This window comes from Anomaloglossus baeobatrachus, chromosome 2 (genome assembly GCF_048569485.1).
Source record: "Anomaloglossus baeobatrachus isolate aAnoBae1 chromosome 2, aAnoBae1.hap1, whole genome shotgun sequence".
In the NCBI taxonomy this organism is placed as follows: Eukaryota; Metazoa; Chordata; class Amphibia; order Anura; family Aromobatidae; genus Anomaloglossus; species Anomaloglossus baeobatrachus.
The window spans coordinates 30,627,813-30,647,812 of NC_134354.1; the positions used below are offsets into that span (position 1 = coordinate 30,627,813).

At 49.6% G+C, this 20,000-nt stretch overlaps 1 protein-coding gene across 1 annotated transcript in view; it reads right to left on the reverse strand.

Annotated features, from left to right (window-relative positions):
- BACE2 (beta-secretase 2) overlaps window positions 1–20,000 on the reverse strand; it is an 89,115-nt gene that overhangs the window by 15,288 nt on the left and 53,827 nt on the right. The window contains exons 2-6 of the mRNA XM_075334960.1: window positions 12,411–12,499; window positions 9,514–9,730; window positions 8,999–9,127; window positions 8,662–8,796; window positions 6,162–6,263 (exon numbers count right to left, since the gene is read on the reverse strand). Of these exons, the coding sequence (XP_075191075.1) occupies window positions 6,162–6,263; window positions 8,662–8,796; window positions 8,999–9,127; window positions 9,514–9,730; window positions 12,411–12,499 (672 nt within the window). The remainder of the gene's footprint in view (window positions 1–6,161; window positions 6,264–8,661; window positions 8,797–8,998; window positions 9,128–9,513; window positions 9,731–12,410; window positions 12,500–20,000) is intronic.

A 20,000-nucleotide genomic window follows, 5' to 3' on the forward strand; every position in this document is an offset into this window, starting at 1 on the left:
CAGACAAACACATACAACTCTGCTACATTCAGACAAATGCACACAACTCTGCTGCTCTGTGGGGCCCACACCCGCGGCTCGGCGGGGACAGCACCCGCGGCAGCACCCGCGGCTCGGCGGGGCCCACACCCGCGGCTCGGCGGGGACAGCACCCGCGGCAGCACCCGCGGCTCGGCGGGGCCCACACCCGCGGCTCGGCGGGGACAGCACCCGCGGCTCGGCGGGGCCCACACCCGCGGCTCGGCGGGGACAGCACCCGCGGCAGCACCCGCGGCTCGGCGGGGCCCACACCCGCGGCTCGGCGGGGACAGCACCCGCGGCTCGGCGGGGACAGCACCCGCGGCTCGGCGGGGCCCACACCCGCGGCTCGGCGGGGACAGCACCCGCGGCAGCACCCGCGGCTCGGCGGGGCCCACACCCGCGGCTCGGTGGGTACAGCACCCGCGGAATCGGCGGGGGGGATTGGCAGGGGCCAGGGCATACATCTGGGGGGTTAGAAGCAGCTCACCGGGGCCCATAATGGGGAGGCGGGGAGGGCACTTACCCGATTAGGTCACGGTGGAGAGGGGGCCCACACAGCGCCGGACAGAAGCTCGCCTCCTTCATCTGTGGGACTGAGAAGGCGGTAGCTCCGCCCACAGATGAAATTCAAACCAGGATGTCTGCGCGCCTTAAAGTGACGGCGCCGCAGATTGCTGCCGAGGACTGCGGTCCCCGGAACTCGGCCAGGGACCGCAGAACTGTAAAGGCGAGTGGGCCCCGGCCAAGGGACAGGAGAACTGATGAGGCCGAGTGGGCCCCCCGGCTCTCCAGGGCCCCGGCATTTGCCCGGGTTTGCCGGGTGCTGACGCCGGCCCTGCACTCCCTGAGACAGGCACATCAGCCAGACACAAAATCCTTGTTGCCTCCCTCCAGGGGCTGATGTCCACACCAGGTGGGGTGGAGCCAGGTGGTTGGCCCCACCCACTGAGGAGTTCACAGTCCTGGAGGCGCGAGAAGGAAGTCAGTTCAAGTCAGTTCAGAAGTAGAGTTCAGTTAGAGAAGTGGTAGGAGAGGAGTAAACTGACCGTGTCCGGGTGTGCGGCCCGGGCACCAAGAGCAAGGTTGGCAGACGGTGGTGGCCGTCTAAAGGAGAGGCAGATCAACGCGGAACCGTGGGACCAGGGACGGACGGTGGCCCGCCGGTACCGAACCGGGGAGCGAAGTGAAGCCAGCACACACAGGCAGGGCCTACGGACCCCGACCAGGCTTGGAGTCACCATAAGAGGTCAAATCTGTCAGTGACCGGAACCCCAGGGGTTTCCTAACAGCCAAGGCCCGACTGAAGGCAACCGTCCAACCAGTAGAAGGAAATACAGCTACCGCCACAGCTAGAGTTCCAAGGGCCAGAGCCTGCGGGCAAAAGGGCACCTCCGGCACATACACACACTGGGGAGCGGGTTACCGGTGGGAATCCATCGGGACCGAACATACACAAAGGTGCAGGGAAAGGCAGCCACCACCAACCGTCCGGGAGAAGCCACAGCAGCCGGCTGCGGGACCCGTCCATCCAGCAGTTTGGTTTACCAGAGACCTTGCGTACCTTTGTGGCTGAGTGAGTACTACCATGCCGTCTGGCACCGCGCTGCGCAGTCCAAGCGCCCCCCCTGCACCTTGCCAACCCTGCATCCCTGTCATCTCACCGGGCCCCGGGACCACCAACCCCTATCCACGGAGGGGAAAACAACATCCCAGCTACTCCCTGCCATCGCTCCCGGGATCCCCGTCACCAGCAGCAATGGTCCCCAACCTCACCACAACCCGTGGGTGGCGTCACGGACCAAATCCCCAAACCAAACTACCCCCTTTCACTCACGGGCGAGGAGCGCCGCTCGAGTCCCCGGATCCGGCCCACCGCTCGAGCCACCGAGCAGCCATCGCAGCGGCGTCTTTCCCCGCCCGCGACACATACATACACACACGCATATACATATTATATATATATATATATATATATACACACACACATTCACACACACATTATATATGTATGTGTATATATTTTATTTATATATACATATATATATATATATATATATATATATATATATATATATATATATATATATATATATATATACACATACATATACATATATAATGTGTGTGTGTGTGTGTGTGTGTATGTGTGTATGTATGAGAATATATATATATATATATATATATATATATATATATATATATATATATATATATATATATATATATATATATATATATATATATATATATATATATATATATATATATATATATATACACATATATATACATATATACACACACACACACATACATATACACACATATATACATACACTTAGTCTGTGAATTGTGTGTCTGAGTGTCATACTGAGCATGGAGAACAGAAGGACGAGAACTGTGAGGACTTGAGAACCAAAATTGTTGAGACAAGTCAACAATCTCAAGGCTGCAAGTCCATCTCCAGAGATCTTGATGTTCCTTTATCCACAGTGAACACCACAATCAAGAACTTTACAAGCCATAGCACTGAGGCTAATCTCCATGGATGTGGTTAGCAGAGAAAAAAAAAATGATGAAAGGTTGCAACACAGGATAGTCTGGTTGGTGGGTAAGTAGCCCCAATCAAATTCCAAAGGAATTCAAGCTGTCCTGCAGGCTCAGGGGACATCAGTGTCAGCACAAACTATCCGTCCACATCTGAATGAAATTAATCACTATGGAGGAGACCCAGTGGGACCCCACTGCGGACACATTTTAAATGCACAGGGATCCCATGACGAGATCCTGAGACCATCACCTCATGCTGCAGCTGATAATGCGCGGCACCATGGTGCAGGAATCTGTGCACAATTCCTGGAAGCTGAAAATATCCCAGTTCTTGCACGGCCAGAATAGTCACTGGACAGGTGGTCAAACCAGATACTGACTGGTTTTCTGAGCCTCCCACCTCACCCAATACTGTAACGTTGCACATTTTACAGTGGCCTTTTATTATTACCAGCCTAAGGCACACCTGTGCAATAATCATGCTGTCTAATCAGCATCTTGATATGCCGCACCTGTGAGGTGGATGGATTATCTCCGCAGAGAAGTGATCACTAACACAGATTTAGTGTATGTACCCACGATCAGGACTCACTGCGTTCTAGATGCAGCGGGTCCTGACCTGTGGGGTCATGTGTCTCCTCCGCAGGAGACCGCAGCTGCTTGTACCCACGATCAGGGTTCGGTGCACGGTGGTCTCTTGCTTGTGTTCTCCCTATGGAGTACGGATGTGAATCCGCAGAAAACAATTGACATGCTGAAGCTTGGAAAGCCGTACAGCAGATCAGTGTTTGCTGCGGAAATAATAAGCACAGTGGGTACGGGATTTCTAGAAATATCATCCACTGTGCTTGTACTGTACACCAACCGCTGCAAACACTGATCGTGGGCACGCAGCCTAAGACAAATTTGAGAGAAAATGGCCTTTTATGTACTTAGAAAAAGTCTTAAGGGGGCTTTAGACGCTGCAACATCGTTGACGATGTCGCTAGCGATCGCACCCGCCCCCGTCATTTGTGCGTCACGGGCAAATCGCTGCCCATGGCGAACAATATCGCCGGTACGTGTCACACGGACTTACCTTCCTAGCGACGTCGCTGTGACCGACGAACAGCCTCTTTTCTAAGGGGGCAGTTTGTGCGGTGTCACAGCGACGTCACACGGCAGGCGGCCAATAGAAGCGGAGGGGCGCAGAGCAGCCGGATGAACGTCACTCCCACCTTGTTGCCGGAGGACGCAGTTACGCTGTTGTTCGTCGTTTCTAGGGTGTCACACGTAGCGATGTGTGCTGCCTCAGGAACAACGAATAACCTGCGTCCAAAATGAGCAACGAGATTTGGAAAATGAACGTCGTGTCAACGAGCAACGATGTGGTATTTTTGATCGTTAGCGGTCGCTCGAACGTGTCACACGCGACGTCGTTAACGAGGCCGGATGTGCGTCCCGAATTCCGTGACCCCAACAACATCTTGTTAGCGATGTCGTTGCGTGTAACACGGCCTTTAGATCTTAAAGATTATGAAAAATGAAAAGAAAAAAAAAAAAAAAGTGTTGTGTTCATATTTTTGTTTAATTTCTGATAGCCGGATTTAACGCACGCCAGTGTGGAGCACACCATTCCCTGCCACCACTGGCGGCCCCATGAAATGGTAACGGGGCGTCGATGAGTCAGTTGATGACCCGTGTCTGTCTTTACGATCTTCCTGTGAGCCGACATTCATAGCAAGTCAGTAATTCTGCTGTACATTGCTGAGCTGAGGCACTGTTGTGTTCAGCACAAGCGAGCGGATGATCACAGCTTCAAATCCACAGTAAAATGCGCAGCCACGCCCTTATACGGAATGTTGGCGTGTCACAATGCAGCCAGGAAAACAGACGGGGAAAACAGACAGACACAGGGGAAAACAGACAGACACAGGGGAAAACAGACAGACACAGGGGAAAACAGACAGACACAGGGGAAAACAGACAGACACAGGGGAAAACAGACAGACACAGGGGAAAACAGACAGACACAGGGGAAAACAGACAGACACAGGGGAAAACAGACAGACACAGGGGAAAACAGACAGACACAGGGGAAAACAGACAGACACAGGGGAAAACAGACAGACACAGGGGAAAACAGACAGACACAGGGGAAAACAGACAGACACAGGGAAAGTGACAGATAGATAGACAGGGAAAGAGATTGAGACAGATGGAGAAAGAGACAGAGAGAGTCAGAGACAGACAGGGAAAGAGACAGACAGATAAAGATAGAGAGACAGAGAGATATATACAGAGGGAGAGACAGACAGAGAGAGAATGGTAGAGAAACAGAGAGACAGTTACTATCCCGGGCGTTAATATATTCTATTAATACATTCTATCCCGGGAATGTTAATACATTCTATTTTATTAACAGCAGTTATTAACCCGGGCGAAGCCGGTATGTGTGTGCGTGTATGTCCGGGATTGGCATCTGCACCGTCGCAGCTACAGAATTTTGCACACTCACACTTCTGGACCCCGAGAGAGTCAAAGGCTATGTTTTGAGGGGAAATTTTAACCCCGCACTTTACAATTTTTCACCAAAAAACCTGCCTCCATTAAAGCGAATGGATCTGGGAGCCACAGTGCAGCCAGAAATTCAGAAGAATGCGCAGCCACGCCCTTAAATGGAATGTTGGCGTGTCACAATGCAGCCAGGAAAAGAGACAGACAGGGAAAGAGATTGAGACAGACGGAGACAGAGATAGTCAGAGACAGACCGGGAAAGAGACAGACAGACAGAGATAGAGAGAGAGAGAGAGACAGAGATATATACAGAGGGGGAGACATACATTATAATTACATTTATATCTATTTGTTTTGTGGTTTTTGTGTGCAGAATATATTTTTGTTAATACATTCTATTTTGTTAACTGCAGTTAACCCGGGCGAAGCCGGGTAGTACAGCTAGTAGTAAATAAAATTAAAGAAAAAAATAAAATCATGAAATAGCACTTTTTATGCATTTTCACCGAATGGTTTCGATCAAAAAATACAACTCGTTTTTATTTATTTTTTTTTTTATTTTTCCATCCCAACAGCCATATGATGGCTTGTTTTTTTGTTTTTTTTTTTTTCTTTTTGGGACAAGCCATCATATGGCTGTTGGGATGGAAAAATAAAAAAAAAATATATAAAAAAAAAAGTTATGGCTCATGGAAAAAAAAACAAATGAAAAACAGAAAATTGCTGGGTGGTGAAGGGGTTAAAAACAGACTTTATAAAAATGGGCTGAGGAGAAGGTGCAGCCGCCGTCCCCTCCTTGGAGAATAATCAGCATTTTCCAGTTACGTGTTGTGTTTGGTGAAGGAGAGGAGCGCGATCTCCGGACAGAACAGCAAACATTGTAATTACACGTTACAAAAGGCTCCACCGAGCCGAGATGGAGCAACGTTTCCATTGTCCTCTTGTAGATTCAGTTTTAAATTTTAGGAGAATATAAAAAAAATAAATAAATAAATAAACCAAACAAAAAAAAAACAAAACATTTTTTCACCAAAAGGGATTCAAAGGCCCCTCCACTCACACGGCTCGTCCTGTATTTTCTTGTGAGAACTCACCAAAGACGTCTGAATTATCCCCTCCACCACGGCATTGAACACTTTGTCCGGCAGTCGCAGGAGGGTCGTCCCACTGTCCACGATGGCTTTATCCGAATTATACTAAAAGAGCAAGGAAAAAAAAAAAAAATGTTGTTATGGTCATTACAAAAAACCTAAAGAATCCTAAAGGGACACGCCCCCTTGTACATTATAATAAAAAAAAAATTGCAATAAATAAAAAAGGCACATATCTCAAGAATTACATGGAGGACTTAGGCTACTTTCACACATCCGGCTTGAGCTCTGCGGCTCAATCCGGCTGTGCAAGCTATGCAACGGATGCGGTGAAAACACCGCATCCTTTGCATAAGTTTTTCCCTTGCGGCCCGTCCGTTTTTTGCCGCTTGCGGCATGCTACTGAGCATGCGCAGTGGCAAAAACCGCATGCGGCGGCCGGATGCGGTTTTTGCCGCATCGTGCCGCATCCGGCCGCCATAGGCATGCATTGAGAGATGCGCCGCATCGGCCAAATGCGGCGCAATGCGGTTTTTTTTGCCGCACGAAAAAACGTGCCAGGCAACGTTCCATCCGGCCGCCGCATCGGCTAAATCTGCCGCATGCGGCAAAAACCGGACGGAACGCAAGGCCATGCGGCACAATGCGGCACCAATTAAAGTCTATGCAGGAAAATCGCAACCGGCAGCAAAAAAAAACGGTTGCGATTTTCCTGCAAAGTGCCGGATTGTGCCGCACAGGAAAAACCGAATGTGTGAAAGCAGCCTTAGGGAATACTCAGAATAAAAGCAAAAAATGGACTCAGTTTATCCTCGTTAAAGGTCCTATATGAGTGAGCAGTCAGCCACAGAACTCAGTCCACATGACCCGACAAGAAGAGAGCGCAGCTCCGGATGTGAAGCTGCCGAGATCCGGTAACTCTTGCCTAGGAGCTGTAATACCAAATACATTCTCAACCCAAGTCCAGATTGTCAGTGACCACAATGTCCGCACCGACCTCAAAGACTCCCGAACAGAACTTACAGCATCATAGGTACAGGTAAGGTCATAAGTTCAGGTCAGGAGAGCCGAGCTCAGCCCGGGCATTTTGGTCCACATAGAGATCATGAAATATGGCCGTCTGAACCTGGACATAAAGAGCGACAAAAAATGGATGGCAAAAAATAAAATAAAAATAAATAAATAAATAAAATGTAATGATTCCAAAAAAATCCAACTGGCTAAAAATATTCCTAGATACAAATTGAAGGCGGAAATAATAAAAATAAATAATATACATTTTTTTTTTTTTTTTTTAAAAGGGTCAACATATTCTGCACTTTACAATTGAGGGAGATATCTACAGATAATAAAGACAATACAAAGTAAGTCATAGTTCAAGAGATACAGAAGGAACGAGGATCCTGCTCGTAAGATACAATATATAAGGAAATGAGGGGGCACAGTAGGTAGAACGTGCTCGTCATGTACGGGCCAGCCATTATTATAATAAATAGGGGTTTTCATATAAAAGCTACATGAGCCAGTCATCAGCCAGTATTTGTCTAAATGCAGTTACCACGCGATATTAGGTGCATTGAGGATGTGGAAGCAGATGAATAAGAGGGACCAGATTCCTTGAAGGGGGGTACAGAGAAGAGTTTGGTTACTGTGTTGAGGTGATCGGCCTGTCAAAAGAGGTGTGTTTTAAAAAAAGGACACTTAAAAATGTGGGCGCTAGGTATTAATCCTATTATCTGGGGTAGTGCATTCTAGAAAACTGGGGCAGCACAAGAGAAGTTGTGAAGATGGAAGTAGGAGTTTTGGATTACGGAGGATGTTAGCCTTCGATCAAACAATGAGATTGGGAAGAGGAAGATGTAGGTTTCTATTTACTTTGGTGAGAAACAAGTTTATATTGAATTCTATAGTGGATGGGTAACCAGTGCAACGACTGGCACAAGGTGGAGGTACCAGTGTAGCGGCTGGACAGAAATGCGACCCTAGTTGCTGTATTCAGGATGTATTGATGAGAAGAAGGTTTCATAAGAGAGTAAAAGTAATCCAGACAAAAGTAATAAGAGCGAAAGTAAGTTTCCGCAGTTTCTAAAGATGAGACAAGGTCAGATCCTGGAGACATCTTTTTAGATGCGGGTGACCTGAGTGAGTGGGTGATTTGATATAGTGAATAACAGGAAAGTTGTGTGGAACCCCAAGACAGTGGGCATGCTGCTGGGGAGCTATGGTTGAACCATCAAGAAAAGTGCAATATTGGGCATAGGTCAGTTAGTAGAGGGAGGGACACGAGAAGTTCAGATTTGGAGAGATTCATTTTCACATGGGAGAACATGACGTTAGAGACAGAGGACAATCCCTGATAGTTTGTATTACGGTGGGGGTGATGTGAAGATGTGTACAGGAAACAAAAAAAATCCATTTATCAGACCTCGGTCTCCAGCTTCTTCCTGGAAACGTTACATAAAAATCATAGAACATCAGATACAAAACATTTTCCCCCCTTTACCTCTGTACAATCCAGGTTTAGGTTGAAGCCTCCAACTTCAAACTTGAGAACCTCCACTTGGTAGTACCACTCCTCAGTGATCGGCGTGTACCAGATCTCACCGGTGTACAGACTCGGCTCAATCCCACCCATAACCTGCAGGAGGCAAGACCATCAGAAGAAGCCGTTCACAGAATTAGGACTTAAAAAGTAGGGGGTTTAATAATTTATCGAACTTGTCACATTTTAATATTTTACCGCAAAAGCCAAAACCAAGGGTGGTGATCCAATACACTAACTTTTTGTAGGAAGAGAAGTATAAAAGAAAGCCAGAGAGTTTAGCATCACATCCGCTTACCAGGCTGCCACCATTGCTGCCCTCGCCGGTGGTGGGCAGGCCGGCTCCACACATCTGCATGGAGAAGATATTCGGAATCTTCTGCTGTTCTACCAGGGAGTCAAAGAACGTTTCTATAGAGCTGGAAGGCTGGGATATAGGAGGAAAAATAAGTCAAATAAATTGTCCAGGGTCTGGAAAGTATGATTCTCCCGAGATTGGGGGGGGGAGGGCGGGGGGAGTCTTTCCCAAAAATAAGCCCTAGCCCGACAAGAAGAGATGTCTAGCGCATTTTTTGGGGCAAAGAAAAATTAAGCCAATGTCCTAATTTTGAGGAAACAAGGTAACTCTGTACATCTAGTATTCATGAACAATGGAAAAACGCCGTTATACCAGTAGTCATCCAACTTTTTTAGACTGCAAGGGCAAATCTGGCAAATGTCAAACAGTTGAGTAGACTCCTCTAGTATAAAAGGTAAAGAAGGTCCACCAGAAGTGGTGTCAGTCATTCTGGAGGACTACATGTGACGTCTTACCTTGGCCAAGGTCCTGTACGCTAGTCCTAGAATCCCGTGCCAGTTGATTTGAGGCATAAAGAAGCTCTCCGACTCCAGGATCGAGGCAATGTTCACTACAAAGGTGGCATTTAATCCCTTGGGAATTGTAATGACATCTTTCCCCAGTACTCCGGTCCAACTTCCCTGAGTGTAACGGACCGTGACGTCAATTCCCAAAGGCTGATATGTACTGGACCTACAAAAAAATAAAAAAAATAAATAAATCTTAATAAATTGAACTTATTAAAAAATAGACCCTTTCTAGTCCTCCTCTTCTAATCACACCAAGAGCTAAATGTGTCATGATACAGACCTCATGGGAGTGGCCTGTTCTCATGGGTGGGGCTCACAAAGTCATGGCTCCACCCATACGTCTGCTTTTTCCCCCCAACGTGGCACTGAGCACCCTAGATAAGAAAGTTCTGGTGTAAGTTTGACCCTTAAATGCTCTCTACTACACAATAAGGAAACGGACACCTTCAGACTAGACGGCAAATGCCTCGCGTGCTGGATCCAGGAGGCCGAGACAACTATGTGATGGCAGCAACTGGTGTAACCGGTGTGGTGACATTCCAGCTTATCGATTTCCAGTCAGACTCTACTTACGTGGGAAGAAATTTTAGCCAGAAAATGCCAGATAACGTCACTAAGTAAATGAAAGGCGACAAGACGAGGTGGTAGTCTCAAGTGAAGGCATATATTCCTCTCTCTGACATGAATGGCATATATGTTGGGACACAACTATCTCGAGAATGTGGCCCCTTTCTCACAGCGCTTTGAATGTAGAGATGGTCGCACATGGCAGCATCTCTCTATTCAAACACAATGGGATTTCTGAAACCTCAGGGGTCTTTTAGCACATACAGCCCTTGAGGGACCACTTCTGTATATAGAAGCATTGAAACCCACCAAAACACCACACCCCACTCGCCCCAAGTCATTCTACAACTCTGCCATGGTGGAAAGACGACAGTAGGAGGGTCTAGTGAAGTTCTGAAGCTTCTCTTCTTGGAGGCTCATGATCAATGGTCAATGGAAGTTGCAACGCCCTCTGTGGACAGCACAGGGTAGTGCAACAGGGGCCATAATAGATGAATAGGATTTTAGTAGAAGTTTTCCAAGCGGAGATAAAATTTTTATAACATTTTAGATTAAAGGCCCAATGAGAGCCGCAGACTGACTCCTCTGAGAGAGTTTCATCTCCAAGAAGAGCGGACCTGGACTGAAGAAGTCCGGATCCGCGCTGTTTCGAAGATGCCCGGCGGGCCTGGGATTTCGGCTGTTTGATCCAGATTCGGCACTCAAAAAAAAAAAAAAAAAAATGAAGTAAATTAAAGGGAAAATAAAAAATAAAGTAAATAAAAATGAAGCAAGTGAATACACCGCACGCGCTCCTATCTCCTTATCCCTTCTACCAACATTATTAATCTTCGGTTTCTGATCCCAATAGAGACTTATATGGCTACCGGATTGGAGTTGGATAAACAAAAAAAATAAAAATATAAAAAGATAACATGGACCCGGTCCCGGTTGTCTGCAAGTCCACTCATCTCTAATCAGGAGCTGAAATCCAACAGAGAAGATCCTGCTCTCCTCCGACGTCTTGTGTCCAAAAAACCCCAGACTTTAAATCCTTGTCAGTCCGGCTTAAGGGGGAGAATAAGATGGCAAAGGAAAGCCTTTCACCACCTTCTTAGGGTATGTTAGATCTCCCTCTCTCGGCCTCGGCCTCTCCCTCTCTCGGCCTCTCCCTCTCTCGGCCTCTCCCTCTCTCGGCCTCTCCCTCTCTCGGCCTCTCCCTCTCTCCCTCTCTCGGCCTCTCCCTCTGCCCTCTCCCTCTGCCCTCTCCCTCTCTCGGCCTCGCCCTCTGCCCTCGCCCTCTCTCGGCCTCTCCCTCTGCCCTCGCCCTCTCTCGGCCTCGCCCTCTGCCCTCGCCCTCTCTCGGCCTCGCCCTCTGCCCTCTCCCTCTCTCGGCCTCGCCCTCTGCCCTCTCCCTCTCTCGGCCTCGCCCTCTGCCCTCTCCCTCTCTCGGCCTCGCCCTCTGCCCTCTCCCTCTCTCGGCCTCGCCCTCTGCCCTCTCCCTCTGCCCTCGCCCTCGCCCTCTCTCGGCCTCGCCCTCTGCCCTCGCCCTCTCTCGCCCTCGCCCTCTCTCGCCCTCGCCCTCTCTCGCCCTCGCCCTCTCTCGCCCTCGCCCTCTCTCGCCCTCGCCCTCTCTCGGCCTCGCCCGGCCTCGCCCTCGCCCTCTCTCGCCCTCGCCCTCTCTCGGCCTCCCTCTCTCGGCCTCCCTCTCTCGGCCTCCCTCTCTCGGCCTCCCTCTCTCGGCCTCCCTCTCTCGGCCTCCCTCCACCCCTCTCCCTCGGCCTGCCGGCCTCCCTCCCTCGGCCTCTCTCCCTCCCTCGGCCTGCCGGCCTCCCTCCCTCGGCCTCTCTCCCTCCCTCGGCCTCTCTCCCTCCCTCGGCCTCTCTCCCTCCCTCGGCCTCTCTCCCTCCCTCGGCCTCTCTCCCTCCCTCGGCCTCTCTCCCTCCCTCGGCCTCCCACGGCCTCTCTCCCTCCCACGGCCTCTCTCCCTCCCTCGGCCTCCCACGGCCTCTCTCCCTCCCACGGCCTCTCTCCCTCCCACGGCCTCTCTCCCTCCCTCGGCCTCTCTCCCTCCCTCGGCCTCTCTCCCTCCCTCGGCCTCTCTCCCTCCCTCGGCCTCTCTCCCTCCCTCGGCCTCCCTCCCGATCTCTCTATATCTCTCTCTCGATCTCTCTATATATCTATATCTCTCTATATCTATCTATCTATCCATCTATATAAATCCCCACATTTTCTTTAGATCATATGTAATATATATTTACAAAATAGAATAAAAGATGTGTGAATCAGGCACTCACCAGTCCAAGTGGTAATATGTAGAAATATCCGGGTTCGGGGCTCCGGCCACTGCAAAATTACTGCTGCCTGTATCCACCAATATATTTAGCTGAAAAATAGATAGTGAACATTAAAATGGAATAAAAAAAATATATATTTAATTCATCCTTTAAAAAACAGTTACAGTAACATTGTACTCCATTTATATGTCTGACGTTTCAGTCCCTTGCCATTCTATTCATGTAAACAGAGGATACAATTTCTAACCACAGAGGACACAACTCTTATAAATTCTGCAAAAAAAAAAAAAAATACATCCTTGTAAACTACCGAGAACCCATCCAAATCTCAACATAAACATAAGCAAAGCAGAATAAATAAATCTCTCACATTACCGGAGAATCTCAAAATAGGAGCCATCAGAAGGGAATGGATTAAATTAGCGGCTGTGCACAACGGTAATGCTTAGACACTCCCCCAATGCACTTACAGGCTAATTTGCATGTTCCTTCAAAATGATTTCTCAACATCAACACAGAGGATTAGGCTGCATGCGCACGCTGCGGTTTTTGGTGCAGTTTTGTTGTCAGAACTTTGACATTTGACTTCCCAGCGAAGTCTATGAGAAGTCACATTTGCTGTGCGCACGTTGCAGATTTGTCAGCAGTTTTTTTGACAAAAGATTGTGACAAAAAAGCAGCGTGTTCCATTCTTCTAGCGCTTTTGTGACCCATTGAAATCAATGAGGGGATGAAAAACGCAAGGAAAACCGCATGGTTACAAATTGGTGCGTTTTACCCAAGGTTGTCTGCTGGACCTTGACTGGTATTAGAAAAATGGAGGCGAACCCAAGTCTATTTTTGTTTTTTTAAATAAATAAAAAAAAAAAAAAAAAAAAAAAAAAAAGTGTGGGATCCCCTCTATTTTTCATAACCAGGCAAGGTACAGCACACAGCCTAGGGTTGCAGCCTGCAGCTGCTGCTGTTCCTGTGCTGGATATGAAAAATAGGGGGGACTCCACGCCTTTTTTTTTTTTTTTTTTTTTACTCCCCTCCAAAACAAAAAAAAAAATAAAATAAAAAAAAAAAAACAGCTGGCCAAGCCGGCTATCCCTCTATCAAGCTATTCTGTTATTTCTATGTATTCTGTTCTTTCTTATTATCTATTCTAGCTATCTATCCATTAACCTACCCCATCATATTTTGTTTCTCCTTTAAAAAACATTTAAACAAAAACGTACCAAAAACGAACCATCAATACAAGCGTTTTTGTTTTTTTCTACATTTCTAGACTCTGTGACAAGGTGCGGTTTTGGTTGCAGTTTATGTGCAGATAAAACTGCAGCGTGCGCATATAGCCATATAAAACAGGAATCCTACATTGTGTTGTCCCGGGACATAAACAGCCGCAGCACTAGACAGAGCCTCATGGGACCAACTCATTAAAAGGAAGGTGTAACGGCATGTGAAAGTCACTGTAAGGCTATGTGCCCACGCTAGAATGTCCCTGCGGATTTTTTTGCCTGAAAATCCGCGACTTTCGCGGCAAATCCGCACCCGCGGATTTGCCGCGGATTTACCGCGGATTTTGATGCGGATTTTTTTTTTTTTTTTTTTCCCCATTCAAAGCCAAAAATCCGCACCAAATCTGCACCAAACAATTGACATGCTGCAGATTTTTCCGCATCAAAATCCGCGGCAAATCCGCCGCGGAAAAATCCGCAGCATGGGCACAGCATTTCCAAAATGCCATTGAAATGGCTTGGAAGTGCTGCTGCTGCAGATTTTCGGCAAATCCGCGGCAAAATCCGCGGTAAATCCGCGGTAAATCCTGTAGCGTGGGCACATAGCCTAAGGCTCTCTGCACACACTGAATTTTTTGTTGCAGATTTGGTGCAGTTTATGGCCCACAAAGTCACTGAGAATTCTGCAGTGCTGTGCACACGCTGCTTATTTTTTACGTGCCGTTTTGGTTGCAGAACAAAAAAAGAAAATCTGCAGCGTGTCAATTCTTGGTGCTTTTTTTCCCTCCCTGTATTTTTTTTTAGCCCTTCAGGGCATTGATTTCACAAAGAAATCGCAAGGCAAAAAAAACGCACCAAAAACACACATTCGTTTTCTGCTGCATTTTTCTGTCATAAGGTGCACTTTTTGATGCACAAAATTTCTGCACAAAATCTGCAGCAAGCGTACATAGCCTAAGGCCCGAGCTTGGCGTCAAAGTGTAGAGACACCAGCAAGCCGCAATTCTTGCTCTGGTGGTCCATCCATATATTATCAGGACCCCAATTCATGAGCACCCGAGCATAATAGTGCCCGCTCATCACTAGTGCATATCATTGTCAAAAGGTCCATACTCTAAAAGGGGGCATTCCCCCTAGACCTTTATCAGCAATTCAAATTAATATCTAAAGATCTGAGCGCTGGGATCCCCACCGATCCCATCTGGTTTTTAATGCAATATCTACATAGGTGTATAGAGGCCCATTTCCAACAACCACCACTCCAGTGTTCTAATGGTACATTGTGTTTGCTAACTGTGTTAGAAGGCTAATGGATTTTTAGAAATCCCCTGAAAACCCTTGTGGAAGTATGTTAGCACAGCTGAAAACAGTTTTGCTGATTAGAGAAGCTATATAACTGACCTTCCTTTGAGCTAGTTGAGAATCTGGAGCATTACATTTGTTGGTTCCATTAAACTCTCAAAATGGCCAGAAAAAGAACTTTCATGTGAAACTCGACAGTCTATTCTTTTTCTTAGAAATGAAGGATATTCCATGCGAGAAATTGCCAAGAAACTGAAGATTCCCTACAACGGTGTTTACTACTCCCTTCAGAGGAGAGCACAAACAGGCTGTAACCAGAGTAGAAAGAGAAGTGGAGGCCGCACTGCACAACTGAGCAACACGACAAGTACATTAGAGTCTCTAGTGTGAGAAATCCACGCCTCACAAGTCCTCAACTGGCAGCTTCATTAAATAGCACCCGCAAAACGCCAGTATCAACGTCTACAGGGAAGAGGCGACTCCGGGATGCCGGCCTTCAGGGCAGAGTGGCAAAGAAAAAGCCATATCTGAGACTGACTAATAAAAGTAAAAGTTTAATATGGGCAAAAGAACACAAACATTGGACAGAGGAAGATTGGAAAAAAGTGTTATGGACAGACGAATCAAATTTTGAGGCGTTTGGATCACACAGAAGAACATTTGTGAGACGCAGAACAACTGAAAAGATGCTGGAAGAGTACCTGACGCCATCTGTCAAGCATGGTGGAGGTAATGTGATTCTTAGGTTGCTTTAGTGCTGGTAAAGTGGGAGATTTGTACAAAAAGGGATTTTGAATAAGGAAGGCTATCACTCCATTTTGCAACGCCATACCCTGTGGACAGCGCTTGTGACTCACCCATCCCAGGGCTATGGGACACCCGGTGCCGGACCGGACTAGTCCGGGGGTCGTCAGTGGTGGCGGGGCCTGGCTCCGTGGCCCTGGTACGTGTCAGTTAAATATGGCTGTTGACTTGGGGTTTGAAGTATTAGTTTCGTGACGCCACCTGTGGTATGCGGCTATTAAGCCGCCGCTGCTGTGTAAGGCCTCCGGGGTGATGACATGGCAGCAATGATGGTACTGCTCCCCACAGGTGGAGCAATGCCCCGGGGCACTGTTGGTGCTTGCGAGAGTCTATGGTGTAGTGAAAGTCTAAGCAGACGGAACAACAGAGGCAACTCCAAGGGTGCAGTTTCAAGTTCTTTACTCAAACGTCCTGGTATGCGCACACTGGTGCCCTCAGACGACTGGAACCCACTGTCAGGGACCTCCACCGTTTCTGGGTGATTCTTAGAGTAAAAACCGGTACCCTTCTCTCTAAGGTGTCTCTATCTTCATCTGTCTTCCTAAGCCTAGCTCTTTTAGGATGAACCTGCTCGGCCTCCACTACAGCCTCTGGGCTGGGGAGTCACCTGTCGGATGATTGTCCCCTTTCTAGAGGTTCTGCTGTGGGCTGTGGCCCGGGGAGTTTACAACTTTCCCTGGGCCTCGGTTTTTACTGTTTGGAGATGATTTTGCACTCCTCCGGTTTCTAGGGACCGTTCCCTGTTGCAGCTTGATCCCTCCACCGATGTTCCTGTGGAGCAGGCCACCACAGCTCTACAGCTATCCGTGGCCTTGGAATCCCTTCTTTTCTCTGCTTGGTGTCACCTGGACCCTCTGAGTCCCAGGATCTTCACCAGGAAGCGTCTTTCTTCTTCTTAGCTCCTGACTGACTAGAGCTTTCTTTCCTTCTCTCCTCCTTGCCTGCCTCCTGCAGACCTCCTCCTTCCTTTCTCTGACTGCTCTCTGGTGGCTCCTCCCACCTCCCCAGTTGCTAAGCTGTACCCTATAGGAGCAGGGATGGGTCTTACGGCCCCTCCCAGCATGCAGCATGGGAGGGTTACTGCCACTGTCCCTGGTCCCAGTATGTACCTAACAATGGGTGTTGTGTAGATTTACCAGGGGACCGGTGTTCACTCCTTTCCTCACCCAGAATGGGGCATCACACCGCTGGATGGGGTGCAATGTCCTGTGGCGATGGAAGCCTCAGGGGCGCCACACTCCCCCACAGCGAATCCCAGCACGTCCTCGGGCTGAAAAACAGAAAATGTGGACAGAAACTGCAAAAACATTTTTGTTATGCATAACATAAAACAATAAACTTTTCTTCCCTTTATGGGAGGCACAGATACTTGAACGTTGCAAAACTTTCTTAAAAAGAAACTCTATATGTGCACTTCCAGTCCATTGCACGGTTTGGGCACTTCCCCCATAATTCTGGTAGGGGGCACAACTGGTGCAACTATATACATCTTGGCTACAAGTCCAGTAGCCTGGCAGTTCGTTCAGCTTTCTTAAGCTACAAAAGGGCAAAGACAAAACCAGCAACTAAGTCCAGTGGCCTGGTAACACAGGACACATTACATTCACATTCACCGGGGACCACCTTCCAGTCCAGTGGCCCGGTAACATATCAACAAGGGGGTGACTTCTTCAAAAAGCAAAAGGGGCAGTAAGGCAGGGTAGGGTGTCATCTTCAAAAAGCACATTAGGGCAGCACATAAGGGACGTTTTCACAGAGGATTAGGGGCTGACAGGGGCTATATACTGTTCAGCTGCTTCATCTTCATCTCTTCATTCGCGGGGATAGATCCTAGGATCCCACTCCGGCATTGCTCCGGGCAACAGGTATGCCGAGGAAATCATAGTCTGGGTCCCCTGGGCGCTGGTCACTGACCTACTGCGGGTCCCTGCAGCCTGGGTAAGAGTGGGGCTGCTTGCAGGCACAACACGGCGTTCTTGCACGGGACTGCTTGTTTGCAGGAGGCTGCTGGCTTGCATGGGACTGCTGTGGTCTTTGGGGTCGCGCTTTGGCAGGGCCCTGGGCAGCATATAAGCCATGGAGATCTTGGTCTGCGTCTCCAGCGTGGCTTTAGCAGGGCTGCTGCATAGTTCTGCGGCCTGAGCCTGCTTTGGAGGTAGTGCTGCTGGCGGGGGAGGTACTGCACGCTGGCATAGTGCGGCGCCACTCCGGTTCTTCTGGGGCTGCCTCTTCCCGCAGGATGTGGACATTCAGAGCGTTCCAGCCACGGCTCCCCATCAGCCTGGTGTACTCCACGGTGTCACCAGGCTTAGCATCACGTTCTGGGTGGCCTCTGGGCAGGTGCTCCTCTATATCACGGCGGGCAACAAAGACATCCTTGCCCAGTCCGGGCTCTCTGATAAAGCCCCAGCCGTCTTTCTGCCGGAAGTCTATTACTTGGCCCCTTCTCACTGGGCCCTGAGATCCCTTGAGGGCTTTTCGAATATGCTCCTTGGAGGCCAGGTTGGACGCCTCCTCGGCTCTCCGCTTCTCCTCCCGGTCCTCCCGCTGGTACTCCTCTACCAATTTCTGGCAGGACAGTTCATTTGCCAGGGGAGTCTCTTTGGGGCGCAGTGGCTGCTGCAGTCTCCCGCTCTCAATGGGCGCTGCGTCCCAGTTCACTCCCGGTGATGTTGCTCCCAGGAGGCTTACAGGGGGACTTGGAAGGGGGCCCACTAACTGCTCGGGGTCCACCCCACCCCAGGCGCCGTCTTCGGGGATCTCCGGTAGGCCTCCGGTGCCCCACAGGGCGTAAGCGGGGCTGGCGGGGAAAGCTAGCGGGACGGTGGAGGGACTGGGCGGGGGCGCTTGGTAGGGCCGTGGGTCCGGACGGGTCAGGGTTGTAAATAGCTCACCCGGGCGCTGCTCGGCGGCCTCCATCCGGTGGCCCACGTTCTCCAGCACCATCGGATTTTCTCTCCGCCGGTCCACCTCCATCTGCATGGCGCTCAGCCTCCGGGCCAGGATCTTCATCTCCTCCCGAAGCAGGTCCAGCTCAGGATCCATGTTCCCGGTCCCTGGTGCGCACTTCTGCAGCCTCTCTGCCATGCTGCCAACCTGGGGAACGCTTGCTGGTACACTGCTCGGGTGCTCGACCACGCCACTCGGCTGCACCCTTTCCCTTTTCGGAGGCGGGGCCGGAGGCTGCACTAGCATCTGGCGCCAGACTGGCGCCCAGCCCATCACGGCCAGCACCGCTCCGCTTGCGATGAGGTACATCTTGGCTCTTGTCTGGTCTGGCATCTAGACTCTTGCTGCCAGCCAGCCAGCTTTTCTAGTCGCCATATCTTTTTCTTCCGCCCTCCATGGCGGGCACTGCTTCGCGCTCTTTTTCTAGACAAGGGGGTGGGGCTCCTTTTCGCGCCCTTTCTGCTGGCACGCCCCCCTTCTTCCCGCTCTCAGCAGCGCTAATGGCGGCAGTTTTCACAGTGAAACACAGTCTTTTAAACACAATTCTTCAGGCGCACAGTACCCGGTGGGACCGGGCACGAAATCCTGTTCGTGACGCCAAAAGTTGACTCGCCCACCCCAGGGCTATGGGAAACCCGGTGCTGGGCCGGACTAGTCCGGGGGTAGTCAGTGGTGGCGGGGCCCGGCTCCGTGGCCCTGGTGGGTGTCAGTTAAATATGGCTGGTGACTTGGGGTTTGAATAAAGTATTTGTTTCGTGACGCCACCTGTGGTATACGGCTATTAAGCCGCCGCTGCTGTGTAAGGCCTCCGGGGTGATGATATGGCAGCAATGATGGTACTACTCCCCACAGGTGGAGCGGTGCCCCGGGGACACTGTTGGTGCTTGTGAGAGTCTATGGTGTAGTGAAAGTCTAAGCAGACGGAATAAGAGAGGCAACACCAAGGGTGCAGTTTCAAGTTGTTTACTCACACGTCCTGGTATGCGCACACTGGAGCCCTCAGACGACTGGAACCCACTGTCAGGGACCTCCGCCGTTTCTGGGCGATTTCTGGAATGAAAGCCGGTACCCTTCTCTATAAGGTGTCTCTGTCTTCAGCTGTCTTCCTAAGCCTAGCTCTTTTAGGATGAACCTGCTCGGCCTCCACTACAGCCTCCGGGCTGGGGGGGGGGGGGGGTCACCTATCGGATGATTCTCCCTTTTCTAGAGGTTCTGCTGTGGGCTGTGGCCCGGGGAGTTTACAACTTTCCCTGGGCCTTGGTTTTTACTGTTTGGAGATGATTTTGCACTCCTCCGGTTTGTAGGGACCGTC